General features: G+C 46.2%; 1 protein-coding gene across 1 annotated transcript; it reads left to right on the forward strand.

The window, feature by feature from the left end:
- The first annotated feature begins 2,579 nt into the window (after window positions 1–2,579).
- On the forward strand, window positions 2,580–18,927 carry NUP50 (nucleoporin 50). Its single transcript, XM_075275120.1, has 8 exons — window positions 2,580–2,741; window positions 6,554–6,632; window positions 7,713–7,796; window positions 7,886–8,060; window positions 9,710–10,333; window positions 11,621–11,708; window positions 11,970–12,088; window positions 15,869–18,927. The coding sequence occupies exons 2-8, from the start codon at window positions 6,564–6,566 to the stop codon at window positions 16,069–16,071; spliced, it is 1,362 nt and encodes a 453-aa protein (XP_075131221.1). The 5' UTR covers window positions 2,580–2,741; window positions 6,554–6,563; the 3' UTR covers window positions 16,072–18,927.
- The last annotated feature ends 855 nt before the right edge of the window (window positions 18,928–19,782 follow it).

Below are 19,782 nucleotides of genomic sequence, written 5' to 3' on the forward strand. Positions count from 1 at the left end.
TGACGGGCTCTCCATCGTTCAGATCCCACAGCGGACCCTACGACAGAGAGTGACAATTTCAGTTTTAAAATAGTGACCACCTAACGGGCCCCATTATCATCAATGGGGTCCACCGGACTTCGAGTGTAACCGCTATCTTAGTGGTCCGCCTATCCACTAATGTGAACCTAGCGTGACAGTGCCAAGATCCTTTATATTTGACATGATTGTTATGACATTTTAGTAAAATCCTGGCAAATTTGGCCAGTCACAGTCAGAAAAGGGGTAGGAATTGTGCAATCTGACTAGCAACCAAAACTGAGACGGGTTGTCCAGGATTCACACGTGGACAAAATTGTTGGTCCCTCGTTTAATGAAAGAAAACCCACAACGGTCCCAGAAATAACTGGAATCAGACAAAAGTAATAATGAATAAAAATTCTATGAAAATGATCAAATGAAAGTCAGACATTGCTTTTCACTTCGACAGAATTTTTTATTTTTTTTGTAAAACTCATGAAACAGGCCTGGACAGAAATGATGGTTCCTATAACTTAATATTTTGTTGCACAACGTCTTGAGTCAATCACTGCAATCAGGCGATTCCTGTAACTGTCAATGAGACTTCTGCGCCTCTCAGCAGGTATTTTGGGCCCCTCCTCATGATCAAACTGCTCCAGTTGTCTCGGGTGTGAAGGGTTCCTTTTCCAGACGCCATGTTTCAGCTCCTTTCAAAGATGCTCAATAGGATTTAGGTCAGGGCTCATAGAAGGCCACTTCACAATAGTCCAATGTTTTCCTCCTAGCCATTCTTGGGTGTCTTCAGCTGTGTGTTTTGGGTCATTATCCTTCTCTCTAGAATCCCTTGATAGTCTTGAGATTTCATTGTACCCTGCACAAATTCAAGACACCTTGTCTTGCAAAGCAGCCCCAGAACATAACACAGCTTCCTCCATGTGTCACAGTAGGGACAGCGTTCTTTTCAAGATATATTTCATTTTTCCTTCTGATGTATCTTGCCAAAAAGTTTGATTTTTGTCTCATCTGTCCAGAGGAAGTTCTCCCAGAAGCTTTGTCGCTTGTCAACGTGTATTATTACTTTTGTCAGATTGAAGTCATGTTTGTGACCATTGTGGGTTTTTCTTTCATTAAACAAGGGGCACCAACATTTTTGTCTACGTGTGTAGATCTTTGCCAGGAGACTGGGTAAGGTGAAAAAAACCATACTCACCTGCCTCTGTTCGGTCCAGCGGTGACCTTGTTCTGGTGGAAGACCTCACCACACATAACCATTGAGGACAATCAGTGGCCTAAGGAAAGTACCTGGGACGTCACTCACATGCATCACCTGTGACGTCCTGGATCGCCGGGGACAGGTGAGTTTTTGGTAAACATGGCCACTAGGAGGAGGGCCACAGGGCAAAACACTTGAGACCAAGTTCTTAGAGAGGAACGGGTCCGGTGGTAGGTTCCGATATACTGAGGTGAGGGCAGAGTGTTGTTGATGGCCGAGGATATGGCGCCTTCTCTAGTGATGTCATCAAGACTCGTCAAAAAAAAGAAGCGGTTCTTTCTTTCTTCTCTCTACTTTCTTTCTTTCTTCTCCTTTCTTTTTCCTTTCTCTCTTTTTTCTTTCTCTCATCCTACTCTCTTTTTCTTTCTACTTCTCTTTTCCTTCTTTCTCCCTTCTCTATTCTTTCTTTTTCCCTTCTCTCTTCATTCTTCCTTTTCCTTTCTCTTCAAAAAAAAAAAAAGAAGCGGGAGACGGAGAACTTTTTTTATGCAACTTTATTTACCTACCGAATATACAATGGAACAAATAACTCTATGTAAACCATTGTGGCGTTGTGTCCAGAACAGCGGACACCAATGGTGCCCAATGGACCTCACTGACTATAATGGGGTCCCATGGGTGCTCGTTCTTTTACACTGAAACTGCAGGGCAACAGTCGGACTCGCAGCACTTCTTGGTCCGGCAATTCGCAGTGGTCCCTGCGCTGGAGTCTCAGATGCAGATGTGAATACACCTGAGGGGGCAAATAGACATAGATCACATACGGCAGGCGGCAGGGGGTCTCCGGACCCAGTCACTACTTGCTATGATGACTTTGTCGCCGTTTTGCACAACTTTTGCGCATTATTGTAGCTCGAAAGTCGCCATTGAGTCTACAGTCTCTAAGGAAATCTATTTCTTGCCCATAGCAACCAATCACAGCTCAGCTTTCATTTCCAATAAGGCGCTTGCAAACTGAAAGCTGCACTGTGATTGGTTGCAGACAGTTGTTTCTTCAGACACAGTTTTGAATGTGAAAATCCCCTCACGAGCTCACTGCTGGGCCTTGTAGTTCCACAGCAGCGAGCTGTCCCTGGTACTTCGCGATTATAAATTGAGCTGGAAGGATTTACATACAGCGCATGCGCGTTTCTCCTTTCCCTTTCTGAATGGACGATGACGTCCCGCGTTCCGTCCAATGAACGGCAAAGATCCCCTCGCGCCTGCGCAGTCGAACTAAACTTTTCATGAATGGATTCGCCGAAGCCTCGCCCCCCTCCTCCCGGCCGTTACAGCCGGAGTCTGCGCAGTGACTTCTAACCTGACGGCGCTCTTCTTACAAAATGGCCGCCTGAGACGTTTCCCGCCCTCTTCGTGTTGCCGGGTGGAATGTGCTCGTGAGGGGACGGCGGACAGACAGACGGAGCCGGTGCAGACTGACGTGTGTGGTGGGGTTCTAGTGATACGGCCTCACTCGTGTCTACCCGAGGTAAGTATGGGGCTGAGGTGATGGGGAAGGCCGCGGCGTGACAGGGGCCGGGTATAGCCTGTCACTGGGCACACACATGGCGGCTACACGGGCTGCTGCCTCATGTCTCTGGGTGCTGTAATGGCTCCATATAGGGTGATGGATGGCAATACTTGTGGTATATAGTGTATAGTATACACCAGTCTGGTACTATAATAGGTGTATATAGGGTGATGTCACTACTTGTGGTATATAGTGTATAGTATACACCAGTCTAGTGTTATAATAGGTGTATATACTGTATATAGGGTGATGGCACTACTTGTAGTATATAGTGTATAGTATACACCAGTCTAGTGTTATAATAGGTGTATATATAGTGTATATAGGGTGATGGCACTACTTGTAGTATATAGTGTATAGTATACACCAGTCTAGTGTTATAATAGGTGTATATATAGTGTATATAGGGTGATGGCACTACTTGTAGTATATAGTGTATAGTATACACCAGTCTAGTAGTATAATAGGTGTATATATAGTGTATATAGGGTGATGTCACTACTTGTGGTATATAGTGTACAGTATACACCAGTCTAGTAGTATAATAGGTATATATATATATATATATATATATATATATATATGGTGATGTCACTACTTGTGGTATATAGTGTATAGTATACACCAGTCTGGTATTATAATAGGTAGGTATATATAGTGTATATAGGATGAGGTCACTACTTGTGGTATAAGGTATGGATCACTATATAGATATGTAGTATAATAATAAGGGATAATGTAAGATATGTTGTATATTATAGACCAGTCTAGTGTTATAATAGGAATATATACTCCAGTATATAGATATATATCTGTATATGTAGCTGTATAGACACAGATTAGATGATATATTTTATTGTACCATGTGCTGCATATTCTGGTCCAGTGTAATAGGTGTATATGTAGCTCTATATAGATATAGGATAGATATATAGTATATAATAACTAGCTGTAGTATGTATTGTATATAATAGTATCATGGCAGGCATATATATATATAACCGTATATAGATATATGTAGCTCTGTGCAAAGATATAGGCAGTATATTATGTGACTAATGGTAATATATATATATTGTATGTTATAGACCGGTGTAGTGTTGTAATTATATTTATTTATATTAGGATTAGGCAATCTAATCTGTTGTAGGTCATGTAGTGAGATTATACGGTACTTTATATTGTTCCTTGGTATATTACACTGTAGTTTACTTGTGGATTTACCACTATAACATTCAGGCTTTTTTCATGTAAATTTTAGGGCATTGAGGGGCGTTCACACTGCTGTCCACCCCGGGGAAACTGGACAGGAGGCTGCAAACGGACAAATGATTGGGTTATACAGCTGACCGCCAACAAGTCGTCCCCTGTCCAGTCTCCCCGGGGTGGACCACGTCTGTAGTGAGCGCCCCCTTATAGTGTTACGCACCAGTATACGCTACTCCGCTATGAGGAGGGCCTGAGATCCTGCATATTGTTGACCTGGCGCTGTTTACTTCGCCATGGTGCCAGATATTGCAGCTTTACCACCAGCTAAGTCATGACGAATTCTCCTTAGGATATGTGAGAGCCACTTCTGTGTCACAGGTCAGGGACATCACGTTCATTGGTTTGCAGCTCAGTCCTATTCAAGTGGGGCTGAGCTGCAGTACAAAGCACGACCACTATATAATGTACAGCCTTGTTCTTTGTAAGCATGACCCCTAGGTCATGTGATCATTTGGCTCCTCAAGTCCCCAATTTTACCTCAATTCATGGCACCATACAGGGGGTCCCTGTTAGATGTGGAGACTTTGCTGGTAACTTTAGGAGCTTTTATGACCTCTGAACTTCTTCATAGATTACTGTTCACGTTCCTGGGATTTGGGCAGCCCTGTACTATACCCCTATGTGCTGTCTAGTACAGTGTCTCCAATCCAGTCCTTGGTTAACCTTGTCAGGTCATGCCGGGAGAGTTTCCTTCAGAAAACACGTTGTAAATCTTTGATCACACGTATAAAGTTTGTTCACCATTGTCCAATCAGACAACCCCGGGCAGCCACGAGCGCCCATCATCCGGTGGCCAGGACTTTCCTAGATCTGCTTCCTACTAGAGTAAGGGAAATTGGAGACCAGAGACTACATTGGCAGATGTGCCCTGACCTACTAGGCGGATAGAACAGGAGCTCTGCTTATGATTTATACAGGACAGGAAGTCTTCAATTCTTGTTTTGCCCCCAACATTCATTAACAGATACCGTATTTTTCGGACTATAAGGTTTTAGAGGAGGAAAATAGGGAAAAAAAATTTTGAAGCAAAAAATGGTAAAATATTTAATATATGGGAGTTGTAGTTTTGCAACAGCTGCAAGGCCACATTGACAGGTGACCCTGCAGCTGTACGGCGACGCATACAGTGTTTTTTTTGCGGGGCCAGCTGTACTTTTTAGTTATACCATTTTGGGGAATATCTATTGCTTAGATCACCTTGTATTGAAAAAAAACCGGTGGTTTATGATATATGATTTTCTACTTTTATATATATATATTCTAGGGACAGGAGGTGATTTAGAACTTTTATTTATATTTTTAAAGCTTTTTTTTTTTTTTTTTTTACTTTTACTATTTTATTCCCCCCCGGGGGCTTGAACCTGCGGTCACTTGATTGCAAGTCCCATAGACGGCAATACAACTGTATTGCCGTCTATGGGACATTCTGTATATTAGTATTACGGCTGGTCATAGACCCAGCCGCAATACTAATATAGCAGTGACAGGCCTGGGAGCCTCATTAGGCTCCCGGCTGTCACCCAAACAGGTCGGCTCCTGCGATATCGCCACACAGGAGCCGGCCTGCAACTTCACAGGTACGGGGCCGGTGGGGACCGGCCCCGGGGAAGAAGGGGCCACCGATACTGACCCGGCATCCGCTGTACTAGAGAGGCGGAAGACGGCAAGTGATAGACGCTGGCACAGGTGCCAGGGCCTGAGACATCGCTGCGCTCCTCTGCCCTGCATGAAGCCAGCGGCGGGGGGGATGGAGGAGCGAAATACCGCTTCATGCAGGGCAGAGGGCGCAGCGATGTCTCAGGCCCCGGCATCTATCCCTTGCCGGCATCCGCCTCTCTATTGGAGCGGGTGCCAGGCGCCACATTCGGACTATAAGACGCACCCTTCTTTTCCCCCCAAATTTTGGGGGAAAAAAGTGCATCTTATAGTCCGAAAAATACGGTAAATGAATGACACAAGTGATATTGTGAGAGACTTATGGCTGTCCCAGGATAAACTTTGATCATTGTTATAAGTGAAGGCTTCGTCAGGGCACGAGAATCGACCGACACGTCTTTAAAGGGGATTATTCCTGTCTTATAAAGCGATTCTATATGGCTAGGATAATTAATTACTCTATAATGGTGAGGGGCTGACCTCTGAGACCCCACACACACACACATCCTGCTGGTGAATGGGAGCCGAGCCGAAGTAGCGTGCCTGGACCATGACATGGTGTATGGAGGTGTCACCCCCTCTGATCTCTATATTCTGGGGTGTGAAGAGATCAGGAGTGTTAGGCCCAGATGATTCTTTCGGGGTTTGCCCAACACCTGGGGCATGACCTAAATCCGCGTGGGGACCTGAAAAATGGAAACCCTATACGCTTAAAAAGCGGTTACATCGGACAACCTAAACTATAATGGGGTCCCCTTCCCCAGTTTCCAAATAACTGGATATAATTTATATCATTCCAGAACTCGTATTAAACTTTCCTTTTTTTTTTTTTTTTTTTTTTTCAGTGCAGGCAAAATGGCAAAAAGAGTCGCCGACAAGGAGCTAACAGACCGGAACTGGGATCAAGAGGAAGAGTGTGAGGACGTAAGTGTGCGGGGCCTCTGCAGCCTCCTGGTCTGTGTTAAAGGGCCATAATGCATTTTTCATACCAATGAGCTATCCATAGGTAAGTCATCTGTGGGGGTGCAACACCCGGACCATGCACAAACCAGCTGTTCTGGTACAAGCAACTCTGTAGACAGCTGCAGTGCTCCACTGTACAGTGGTGGCGCTGGGGAACTGCAGCTCCACTCCCGTTATTTGAGTGGGATCAGCGCTGCTTCCAGGCCCGTCCACTACTATATCCTCCAGAGGATGACAGAACAGCTGATCTGTACGTGGTCCTGGTGTCGGGAGCTCACAGATCAGATACTGATGAACTATCTGTTGAATAGCTTGTCACTATGAAATATGCATTATGGGCAGGAAAATGTCTTTAAACTGTGGACCACTAACTAAATGTTGACGTACCAGTCTAGTCTCAACCCCTGAATCTGTTGGTGTGCCTTCTTTATATTGACACACTCTCCACCAGGTAATTCATTCATAGCGGCCGCATGTTTCCCACATCATTTACTCCACATTTCTGGCATAAATGATGATAAATCAGGTGGGGCTGCAGCGCCCTGTCCCCTGCTTGTCCTGGTGAGGACTGTGTGGAAAAAGAAAAATCACTATTCTGTTTGTGCAGAAATTAACTTTTGCCTTGTATGTCACAAAAAATTAAAAGGGTTGTCCAGGATAAACTTATTTATTAGACGGGGGGGGGGGGGGGGGAGACCTACTCTCCTGTCTCTGGTGTCTCCTGGTTCGGTCCAGTTCTGATACTGTGCTGGAAGATCCTGCCACGTGTGACCGCTGAGGCCAATAAGTGACACGGGACGTCACTACCTGTAATGTCCTGTCATTTCCTGAGGCCGCTGATTGGCCTCAGAGGCCACGTGACCCGCGCAAGCTCACAAACTTGGCATCGGTGCACTGAGCCACCATGCTGCACATGCCAAACATACACTGATGGTCTAACTCCTGTCCATACAAGCTTACAAGGGTTTTTCTATAAAAATCGCAGAACATTGTTTAGCCCCAATGTTAGTCTTGTTTCTGACCCTTGTGACGCTCTTACAGGCAGGGACGTTCTCTGTCGCCAGTCAAGACGTGTTAAAGGCCAGAGAAATTAAGAAGGCGAAGAGAAGGAATCCAGGAAGTGAGGTAATAACCGTAAGAGTTGGGTCACGTTGTGTAATCTGCATCTACGGGAAGCTAAACCTATTTTTTTGTTTCTTCTTCCCTCCCTTTAGTCTGAGGGTAGCGGAGCTTTTAAAGGATTTAAAGGTTTATTCCCGACCTCTGCAGCAAGTTTCGGTGGATTTGGAAGTGAACCTGCAGCAAAACCATTTCAGGGTCTGACCAACGGCAGCCGCACAACACCCATGTTCATCTCCAAGCCTACGGGAGAAAACAAAACATCATTTGGTGAGTTTCAGGTTTGTTGCAGTTCTATTGAGTGGCTATACATTCCTGGACAAAAGTAACTCACAGAAATGTCAAATTGCTGCAAAATTCAGTACCGAGGTGACACCAGGCCTTACCACATGGGGGGCTAAATGGGCTTCCCTTGTCCCTCCTTGTAGCTACCAGTGCCTGCAGGCAGTCAGATTGGCTGAACAGTGTGGGGTCTGGGTAGGAAGCAAGTAACAACCTTGTAATGCTTTGGAGCTCTCCATAGAAGTGGTTTGCCCAGTCCTATAGACCAAGACCAAACTAGTGCATAGAACATCTGAATACACCCGCCACAAATCAGTGGGTCTGTGGTGATCACTGACATGTCTGAGAGTCACGGAAATGTGAATAAGCTTCCTACCACCCTGCACAGTTGAGGAGGGCGATGAGCCTAGGTCACACCCCTCATATTAATATTGTCCTCATAAACGGTGTTTAAGACATTCTCCTTAATGCATCTGACCTAGCTTTGGTTTATTTTGTGCTGGGCCCCATTCAGACTCTGATTGCAGTACAGCGGATGTGGTTTGGAGCAGCATTCTCATTGTATTAAACAAATGATACAGGTTTTTCACCCAGCGTAAGCATATACGGGTAATATTCACATCGCCTCTTTTGACTGCGTCACTTACTCCATACTGAGTGAAGTGATGTATAGGGAACAGCTTAAAATCTCTGTAAAATTGGCTTTGCACCTTAGCTGCCAGCTAAAAGCATATTCACACTCTGCTCAACCAATCATGCCCTGGGAGACTCCTCTGGTGGCAGATTATTTCTCATAAGAACAAAGGATTGAGAGTATTGTAATCCAACATGAGCCATCCTTCTCCCCCCAACATCTGCCATGGGGGAGAGGCCAGATAATAGGTTTATCCAACATTCATGTCATGTGTATGGCCACTAGAAGTCCAAGACTAAGCATCCGCCATTAAAACGCTTGTCCGGGGAGTTTAGCTTCACTTACCTGTTCTGGCAGATTCTTGATGTTTGCCAGAATAGATAAGTGATTGCACGGACAACCCCTTTAAAGGATGCTATCATCAGAATCCCGTTTTTAGCTAAACCCACGTTGGGATAGCCTTAAAGGGATTCTGTCATTGGCAAAACTCATTTTGTAACTAAGCAGCGTATATTTGCATAGTGTTTAGTAAGGCTTTGCCAGACATACCTGTAATTTGTTAATCTTCTCATCCGTTAATCCGCGCGACTGTTCCTTAGCTATCCCAGTGTTATCCATGTGCTAATTAGTTTTCTCGCAGCACTGGGGCGTCACCTGTGCTGCGAGAAAACTATCCTACATCACTTTCTTCTGTTTGCCGTCTCTTCTTTCATGTTCGGCCACAGAAAAATGGCCGACCGCACATGTCCATTGGCCATTTTCCTGTGACCTCTCCCATTAGCATATGCACTAAAACCGGGATATCTAAGGAATGGCAGCACAGAGAAGACATCTAAAGGTAGGAGAGGAATAGCCTTTCTTATGGCCTTTAAGACTATTCCTACGTAGGTTTAGCTTAAAACTGGACTCTAATGATAGAATCCCTTTAAGTTTTAGTTGACTTTGTTACGCTTCACGTCCCTCTATATTTCACTTATGTTACCTTCTATGTATTTTCCCACAGGGTCTCTCTTTACGAATGGTCCGACTTCTTCAGCGACAGATGAATCCTCTGGCAGTACAAAAACCAACGGAGAGAATCCGTCACCTACCTCTAGTGCTGCTCAGAATAAGTCTGCCGGCTCAAGCGACTACAACAAACAATTAACATCCCTGAACTGCTCTGTCCGCGACTGGATTGTGAAACATGTGAACGCCAATCCGCTGTGTGATCTGACGCCCATCTTTAAAGACTATGAGAAACATTTAGCCTCCATTGAGCAGAAATACGGAGGCAGCACTGACAGCGGATCCGAGAGCGACAGCTCCAAGGGCACCCCGACCATTCCATCATTTGTCCCCTCCAAGACGGAGACCAAACCAACTTTTTCTTTTACTTGCAAAGAGAGTAAATCTGAGCAGCCGGCTCAGTCGTCTCCAGAAAAGAAGTCTCCGCCAGCTTCACTCTTCTCCTTTGGTCAGAAGACGGACACTAGTAGTTTTGGTTCGTTTGGCTCCGGGACAGCGACTGGATTCTCTTTCTCAGCGGGGGCCTCCAGTCTCTTTGGTAAAGATACGAATAAGGGCAGCCTCGGAACATCTTCGTTCTCTGTTCAACCGGCAACCACCAAAAAGAGCGAAGAGTCAGGTAATTTTGGCGATTAATATGGATGTCTTCCATGGGTTTGCTTTGATTGGCCCCATTGTGAGAGGCCACAATATATGGTGATTCTGCCTTGGACACAGACTAGGATGCTTGATAGGCCATCGGTATCAGCTAAATGGGAATAGACTACCAGTGTAACGCATTAAAAGGGAAGCGGACGGCTGGTTTGGGACCACTAAATTACCACTATGCCATTGTGCAGCTTGGATTTGGGGTCCTGGGGTACCTTGCTACCACCTGATGCCAGGAACATACACACCGTGCTTCACAGCACACAGGTAGAACGTGCACTGGGACAACATGGCTTCACCGTGCACAATGCGGCAGAGGTCTGGTGAGCTCTCTGTTATGCAGACACCCAGCAAGTTCACTTCCCTGAGGCTCTGTTGTAGGGGGGCAGTGAGTAACCCAGGTCTGGGACCCTATACCCCTTCTGCATTGTGGTCCTAAACCTCCTGCAGGTCCCTGTTTGGTGTAAATCTGCACAAAGCACATACTTCAGTCCACCATATTAATTTTACAGGACCTAGGACAATCCCTCCTTATACAGGAAAGTTTCTCCATTGGTGAGATGACTGGCTTTCAGCTAGAAAGAGAGTAGCTATAGGGGGTGCCATGGTTGCAGTCTCTACATGGCCCTGGACCCTGAAAGGGCTTGAGGATCTTTATGGCCTGTGTGGCAAGGGACCCATTTCAAATTTTGCATTGGGGCCCAAAAGCTTTGTGTTACAGATTCGTCTTCTCAATCGGTCTAAAGCACAAAGGCAGGGGGGCAACACGGTGGCTCAGTGGTTAGCACTGCAGCCTTGCAGCGCTGGAGTCCTGGGTTTAAATCCAGCCAGGCACAACATCTGCAAGGAGTTTGTACATTTTCCCCGTGTTTGTGTAGATTTCCTCCCATTCTACAAGAACATACTGATAGGGGAAAAAAAAAAGGGGGCTTACAATATACATGAAAAAAAAAAACTGATTCCCTGTTTATTCCTGCACAAAATGGATCTGTTTTGCAGTCCCGTTCCCCCCCCCCTTCCTGCACATTGGCCAAGCAGGACGTCTCTGTGCACTGGGAATGGCTGCGACTGCTCCTTTCATTTTACACAATGTCCTGCTGGGATTGTGGAAACCCCAATAATGAAGCCATTTTGGGTTGTTCTTGATATTGGGAAAAAAAAAACTTTATTGTGACGTAAAGGTCCCACGGACAAACATCTGCCCATCCATTTTCACCCATAGATATCTTTATACATTTGTATCCTCCTGTCATTTCAGAAGCCGGTGCGGAAGAGGAAGAAGCGGAAGAACCGCCCAAAGTAGTTATTCAAGAAGTCAAAGAAGACGATGCCTTCTATTCCAAAAAGTTAGTATTGAGATGTTGTCGCAGTCACTGAGCAAGTTCTTAGTATAAAACTGAGGCGCCCGGCAGAGGTTAGACCAGGAGCTGCCTCTTAGTACAGGCTATTATAAGAATACAGAATCCTACCCCGTGTGTCTTGTCCAGGGTTTCTTCTACACCCACGAATGGACCAGTTGGGTGGAGTTAAACATCAGTCTTGTGGCCGTCATGACAAAATTCGTGTTTGTCGACTTGAAATCATATAAGTTTCCATTTTCCCTTCAGGTGCAAACTGTTCTACAAAAAAGATAATGAATTTAAGGAGAAAGGAGTCGGCACCATTCATCTAAAAACTTTAGGCGATCAAAAGACCCAGCTGCTGATCCGCGCCGATACCAACCTTGGTGAGTACCACATGGTAGTGGGCCGTATGATATAAAACTATCCTGATTTATAGGGTAGGGCACACAAAGGATGTAAGGGTGTCCCTGCTGTACGGCCTAAAGACAGGTCAGATTATAAAAGGACCAGGGTGGACGTGGCTTATCCTTGCACAATAAGGGGCTAGTTAGGGGCTTGCAGTGTCCGTTTCACCTATCGAATGGGAGCGTTCCAGGTGTAACCATATCCATGAGCCTGCACTTATTCGACTGAGGCCTAAAGATTGCACGTTTGGCATCCAGTCGCAGAGATCGCCTGAACTGCAAATGGTTAAACTGCTACAGCATGATCTCTTATCACAGAATTCATTGGAAAAACTTTTTTTTAGTGACTTTTCATTGGTTTTTGTTGTCTTATGTGATAAGATATCATGCGGCTGCGGTTTTGGGTTAACCCTGCTACATCCAGGAGCAGCTGATCTATGTGGGGTTCAGGTATCATACCCTGATCATACTGATGACCTGTTTGTAGGAAACGGTTCAGTTTTCAGTCCCAAATGCAGATTTTATCAGTATTAAACATGCATTTGGGGCCAGGGGTCTCCTTTAACACATAGTGATATATACATAGGATATGTGGACATTTGCAGATCTGAGTCTGACTATCCAGAGACTATACAGAAAACTAACACCCAGCTCCATTAAAGGGATCCTATCATTATATACCCTTTTTTCTAACTAACACATAGGAATAGCCTTAAGAAAGCCTATTCTCCTCCTACCTTTAGATGTCTTCTCTGCGCTGCCGTTCAGGATAAATCCCTCTTTTCTTCAGTGTGCAAATGAGTTCTCTCACAGCACTGGGGGCGGTCCTCAGCGCTCAAACAGCACTGGGGGCATCCCCAATGCTGCGAAAGAACTCTCTAGCGCCGCCTCCATCTTGTTCTGGAACACCCTCTCACTGTGTCTTCTTCCAGCGCAGGCTTTAAATCTTCTAGGCCTTGGGCAGAGCCGACTGCCGACAGTAAGCTGGTGTAAGCGGCCATTTTCTTGTAGTCCAGGCATGCGCATTCAGCTCTGCCCGAGGCCTAGAACATTGAAAGCCTGCGCCGGAAGAAGACACAGGGAGAGGGAGTTCCAGAACAGGATGGAGGCGGCGCTGGAGAGTTCTCTCGCAGCATTGGGAACGCCCCCAGTGCTGCGAGAGAACTCTTTGCATACGGAAGTAACCGGGATTTATATCGAACGGCGGCACGGAGAAGACATCTAAAGGTAGGAGAAGAATAGGCTTTCTTAAGGCTATTCCTACGTGTTAGGCAGAAAAAAAGGGTTTCCAATGATAGGATCTCTTTAAAGTAAATAGGGTTGCGTTGCAGTAACCTATATACCAGCAGGGGGCCCCACCCTCTTCCCTGTGTGCAGTACTAAAAAAGAAAAATCAAAGGGCTTTTCCCGGGACTTGCATATTGATGATGTATCCTAAGGCGATGTGATCAGAGGGGGTCTGACACCCACTCCAGCATTGCGGCCTTGTCTTTTGAGCTGACGTCATATTCATTGGTCACATGGTACGTCCTGGTCAAGTGTCTCTATCATCGGATGCCTCAGGAAATCCTGTGTTGTCTCCCATATATTTTTACCTGCGTCCCGTTCTGCCATCACATTTACCCTAACCAGTTACTGAAAATGACAGAAACGAATGGAGAGACCAAATCTAGAAACCTTTGTGTTATTTCTTGCCTGGGTCCCTTCCCCCTTCTTCTGATCACATTGCAGACGCTGTGTCTTTAAGACTCTTCTCTCCCATGCTGGTTAGTCATTTGTGTGCTCAGACTGTAAATTTAGTTACTAGACTTCTTCCCCCCCCCCCCCCCCAAGGAGGCAAAGCATAGAAAGACAGAGCCACTTTTGAAAACGATTCATCTTGTCGGCGGTGTTGGCGCTCTGGTGTTACTCCTGACACTTGTCACTGTGAGGGGAATAATAGATGACTTTACTAGTCCTGGCAATGGAGCGTTTTGCTTGTTACAGACTCGATGGCGCTGGAACACACGGCTTTTGTACATTTTGGATCAGCGGCTTCTCCTCCTCCTCCTCCCATACACCATCCTCATTTCATTCCTGGCTGCTTTCATGTCGTCTTTCTGCGGAGGATAATACAGCACCACCTCCTGATCTTACGCTGGGTTATAGATTTGTTGCCGGCGTGGCCGTCTTACTGTTTTTCTCCTGTATAATCTTCCTTTGAAATTGATTTTGATCTATTGCAATTGTGTCTTATGATGAGGGGGGGAAAGAATGAGGTGTCGTTCACACCGTACACGAGGCTGTGCAGTATATGAGGCTTTGTATAGTCAGCTGAAAGCTCAAATCTCATGTGTGGTGACTAGAAATAAGGGGTAATAAGGATTTTTTTCTTCGCCTATTGACTAGGATGGAGCAATAGGTCTGGATAACACGGTGTGAACCTATTTAGGAGCTGTCCAGAGGATGCGGCCTTTCACTGCTTACCAAGCACAGAGCCGTCTTTTGTATAGTGGCTGTGCTTATTGCAGGTCAGTCCCATTCATTTGAATAGGACTGAGCTGCAAACAGATCATGTGACAAATGAACGCTATGTCACCGGCCTGTGAAACGGCATCCCTGTGGTGAGCAGCTGATCTGTAGAGGTCCTGGGTATCTGACACCGGCCACAATCAGATCCTCAATATGTCACTCTTGGAAATGCCATTTAAGGCCTCATGTTGCGGAAAGGCTAAGGCAGGAAACGCAGCACTAAAGCGCTGCGGGAAGAACCGTGGCGTGAACGCATTGCAGTTCTTCCCGCAACGCCTTCAACAGAAAGTTCACAGAGTTTCATGGAGTTTTCCTCCGCGAAATTTTCTGTTACAATTGTATCTATAGGAAAGCTGCCAGCGTTTCCGTAGATATAATTGACATGCTGCAATTTTCAAAACTGACGGTTTTGGAAATCGCAGCGTGTCCGCGTTGCGATTTGTTTTCCGCAAAATGGGCATGGGATTTGCATGAATCCCATCCACTTTGCAAGTACTGTAAAATGACACATTTCCGGCAGGAGGGCCCTGGCCTAAGGCTGGAGCTCCATGTGGTGTGAATGCCGCAATGTTTTACAGTCCCTGCAGAGTGGATGAGAGTCTAGTGAATCCCATCCTACACACTACGGAAAAATGCTGCAATTTCCAAAACCGGTGCGTTTTTTGATATCACAGTATGGCAGGCAGTTGCTGGCGGTTTCTGTTTAGGTATAAACTAAGCAGAAAGCACTGCAGTAAAATTTACATGGCTTTTTGGCTGCAACCCGCCACGTGGGGCCTTAGCCTTAAAGGCTAGTTCACACACGACTAGTCACTTTGTATTTTGGTCCTGATTTTGGGCGGGAAGCCATGTCAGAATAGGACCAAAAATCCAACAGTCACAGTTTCTCGCTCCAGAGTAGGCCCAAATGAATGGACCTAGTCCGGAGCGTGCTGTCGCAAGGCGGACGCCGGGGCTGAATCAGCTGTGCAATCTGCCTGAAGAAAGGACAGCTCACTTCTTTTTTTTGTGAGCGGTCCTCATAGACTTCTATTGTGAGGGGGAGGATATTGAGGTGGATTCAGTGTCAAAATCTGCCCCCTCTTGCCCCGTGTGAACAAGCCCTTAGACTCCAGTACACTACACACACACACTTGTACAATTCATAGCTGCCCATTTTCCTCACCAGACCCTCTGATGTACATCTATGGGGGCCCCCAAGTAAGAATAAAATGGCCGTACCCATACATTAACGTCCGCTTCTTTCAGGTAACATCTTGTTGAACATCTTGGTCCAGCCTTCCATGCCATGTTCAAGAACGGGGAAGAACAACGTGATGATCGTCTGCGTCCCAAACCCTCCCATCGACGAGAAGAACCCGACCGTTCCCGCCACCATGTTAATTCGAGTAAAAACCACAGAGGATGCGGACGAGCTGCACAAAATCCTTCTGGAGAAAAAGGGGGCGTAATATCCCCCTCCCCCCGACGCCTTCACGGGATTCTTCTCTTTGCCAAGTTGCTGCTCATTGATTGAACTTAAGGGTTGCCATTCATCAGCTCGTGATCCGTCAGCCCTCGTATCTTACTGCAGAAAGATTTTCGTAAGTTTTTTTTTTTGGATCCAGAAAGATTGGGATGATAATAAAGCTTTAAGGAAAATAGTGTTTTACGTACCATGTCAAAAAAAAGGAAAGGCCTGGTGTCAATGTGAACGGTCAAAGCCTTAGTCTGTCCTCGCACAAGCGTAGGGTGACCAACAAGAACTTCATGTGCGTTCTTCTGCTCCACTTCTGGGCGCTATGTTTTTTTGGGGGGTGGGGGTTCTCATTTTTGTGAGCAGTTAAAGGTTTTTTGTTTTTGGGGGAAAAAAAATAACTTTTATTTTGAAGTGTTCTACTGAAGGGGAGTGATCTTCAGAACAGCTGCCATGTCTTAAAGGAGGCTTATCACTAGGATCTGTCATCACTTTCTGATCATGAGGGTCTGACCTGTGGGATGTCCATTGGGAGAGAAGGGAGGGGGTGCAGCACTTTAAAGGGGTTATTTAGGGATATAATTTTGAGCCCCGCTTCAGCTGCTTAGGCTAGTGCCATTGGTCACATGGTCCCCTGAATGGGGTTCAGATGTAATACCGGACATGGCCACTACAGTGTACGGCGTTGTGCTTGGGTGCAACAATTAATATCGGACCCAAACAACCCCTTTAACTGTGCAGGGAACTGTAGCACAACCGTATTGAAGTGAAACTGATTGGCTGCTGCTCCTCGAACAGCCACATGACCTGGGGGCGCTGCTGTGCAGAGGAAAAGCAGTCGAGCACAAAATCAATCCAGCGTCCCTCAGTAAGTGATGGCAGATCCTAACCGTATAGAAGCCTTTAACATGAATTATTTTATATAGATGTCAGAGTTTTAGGGCTCGGCTAATCTGTAGCGCCCCCCACACAGCAGCAGACGCATGCGGCCAAATCCATGCCCATATTGTGGACGGAGGCGGGGGGATGAGCAGATGGAGCTATAGGTTTATAAGCTGCCAAGTTATCCATTGACCTCTCGGCTGACATGCTGATAAGTTAAGGAGACGGACTTATTATTGATTGACAGCCGCCCCTTTAAGACTGGGCAAAGGTAGCTGTCAATCACTTGTAGGACCGCCTCCTGTATATCTCAGTACCACCTCTAAGCTCCACCCACAGCGTATGGCCATGGTTTCGGCTTCTTGCGTAGAGCCTGAACTTGCTTGGTTGGTCTTACAAGACTCCGCCGGGCATTTGAGGGACGACGTCTTCTGCTGCACCAGAATTATTTTCCCACTACTTTTTCTAAATTGATTTGGATGTCAGGATTCAATGAAAGTATATGATATAGCCTTAAGGGGGCGCTCTGTCACAGTGGCCAATAATCAGAAGTATTTGCCTGTACAAGAGATGGCGCCCATATGTTGGCGGGGTTAGAACCTACCCGAACAGTGTCGTAACAACCAGCCCTTCTGAGGTCACAGCAGTGCAGAGGGTTTCAGGCCCAACCTAATAATGGTGGAGGACCCCCGATGGTGAACCCTTCAGCGTTGTAGTCACAGGAGATTCGACATAAGATGGGGAGAAATGTTATTGCCGTGCACAGGCCTTATGCATATCAGTCCCAGACTTCCCCTTTAAATGGCCTGGTGAAATGAATTTGGTTACCTGTCACATCATGCGGTGTCACCCAAGCCGTTCTGCATCTGAGTGAGGGATTGCGCCCCCTATCTGCAGCATCGTATGTACAACCTCCTTCCTTGTGTGACTATGCGGCGGGGACTGTAAATCTGAGCACTGGACGTCTGACTGTAACTTTTGTACCATGACTTGAGATGATGTTTTTTTGTTTTTTTTCTTCTGTTTTACACGTCTACATCAGATTGCACAGGAAGATGCGACATATATGACTAATAAAATCATTACTGGTCACCCCAACCTCGAAATAAGACCGCATTGGACTTACCGTATGTATCTGCGGTGGCGACTGATGGCCGTGTGACCTATTCACAGTGTTCCTTGCGTTTCTGCGTGACTACGTTCACCAGCATCAGGTGCGATCTAGTCGCAGGACATGGAAATCTTATACCGTGGCACGATTATTACAGCCCAGCTGCGTTCTTCCAGAAGCCGCCAGGGCCACTTTTGTCCTTGTACGGTTTTGTAGCAGTTAAGAGACTGCTGCTAAGCTGCAATACCAGACATGGCCTATGGGAAAGAGTGGTGCTGTTCTGACAAAAGGTGGTCATGGTTTTGTAATTCCCTGATAGCTGGTGCTATACTACAGCCATGTGGGTATGTGACGTATAGAGGGGGTATGTCGCTCGGTGTCTATATTATCTGATATGTGGAAAACCAGAAGAAATCACTTTGTACTTGGATGTGATATTAGGTGTGAATTCACATGGGGGGTCTGGGTGTTAGTGTTGTTTTTTTAGATCTTCTTTACTGCCCAGCTATATTGAGGGGGTCGGGTACGTGCGCTGCCTCCCCATGGGATGGACAGTTGAGCAATAGGGTAAGTTCACACAGAGTTTTTTGGTGAGGATTTTGAGACTGTATCCACCTTGAAATCCTGACCAAAAAGACTGCTGCTCAGGTCTTTTTTCAGCTGCTCAGGTCTTTTTTCCGGGAGCCGTTTGTTCTGGCTCCTGGAAAAAGGAAGCAATGTGCTCATCCTTTAAGGCGGATTCGCCTCGCGACATCCACTTGAAGACACTCCCTCCTCCTGACTAGGTCCAGTCATTTGGGCCTAATCCAGAGCGGAGTGTGTGACTGCACCGACATCCAGTTGCAGCTATCCGTATTTTGGACCGGAACCTGAGGTGGCCTCCGCTTCAGGTTTCGCTCCAAACCCCCCCCCCCCCCCCCCCCCCGTGTGAACTTGCCCTTATTGCAAGTTCTAGGTGAGTCTGGCTTTGAGCGTGGCCAGAAATGTGAACAAGCAGAAGTCTTAGGCCAAACTCACACACTTTTTTTTTGAGATTTATGATGCTTTACAAATGCGATCATCACATGGACGGATTCCTAGATCCAAACATGCGTGTGATTCTGGTCTTATGGGTACAGTGTGTCTATGTCAAAATGCAGGGATAAAAACAGGTGATGGGGGGAGGGGGCTCATAATGGTGCACATACAGAGTTATCCAGGATTGGGAGGGCTACATCATTCTAGAAGCAGCTCCACTCTGCTCTAAGGGCCGTGTCTAGAATTGCAGCTCGGCCTCGTTGAAGCAGCCCTGGGATTTGGTGCTACTACTCCATAGGGCGGATTTAGTGGGGACTGGCGTTATCAATTCCCTGGCAGAGGATGAGCCTCATTTATGGGCGGACCGTGAAATTCACCCCAGTTTGTACCTAGTTTCGGACCCTATCCTTAGGATAGGTCCTGAGTATCCGGTCTTGGACGACCCCTGTAAGCCTGGTACGGATGTTCTGTTTCTGTGTGAGATCTAGCCAGTATGTGTATGTCCTGCCCGGTCGCCCCCTACTTATGGCGGTGGGTTTGATCCTTTTTCTAGCAGTCTGAGGTATGTAGATAACAATGACGTAACATTACTGTACGGTCTTAATGCTGCTTATGATGCTTTCCAGAACAAACTTTGCCTTCTATGACAATACTGTGATTAAATAATGTGACTTAAAATCCATCCACGTTCTATCG

Source organism: Leptodactylus fuscus, chromosome 5, assembly GCF_031893055.1.
Source record: "Leptodactylus fuscus isolate aLepFus1 chromosome 5, aLepFus1.hap2, whole genome shotgun sequence".
Lineage (NCBI taxonomy): Eukaryota > Metazoa > Chordata > Amphibia > Anura > Leptodactylidae > Leptodactylus > Leptodactylus fuscus.

Excerpts from the sequence above, each read along its gene's own strand:
- NUP50 (XM_075275120.1), top strand. The coding sequence starts at position 6,564 with ATGGCAAAAAGAGTCGCCGACAAGGAGCTAACAGACCGGAACTGGGAT. Across the intron at positions 8,061-9,709 it reads AGAAAACAAAACATCATTTG|GGTCTCTCTTTACGAATGGT; the intron begins GTGAGTTTCAGG and ends ATTTTCCCACAG. Across the intron at positions 10,334-11,620 it reads CAAAAAGAGCGAAGAGTCAG|AAGCCGGTGCGGAAGAGGAA; the intron begins GTAATTTTGGCG and ends CTGTCATTTCAG.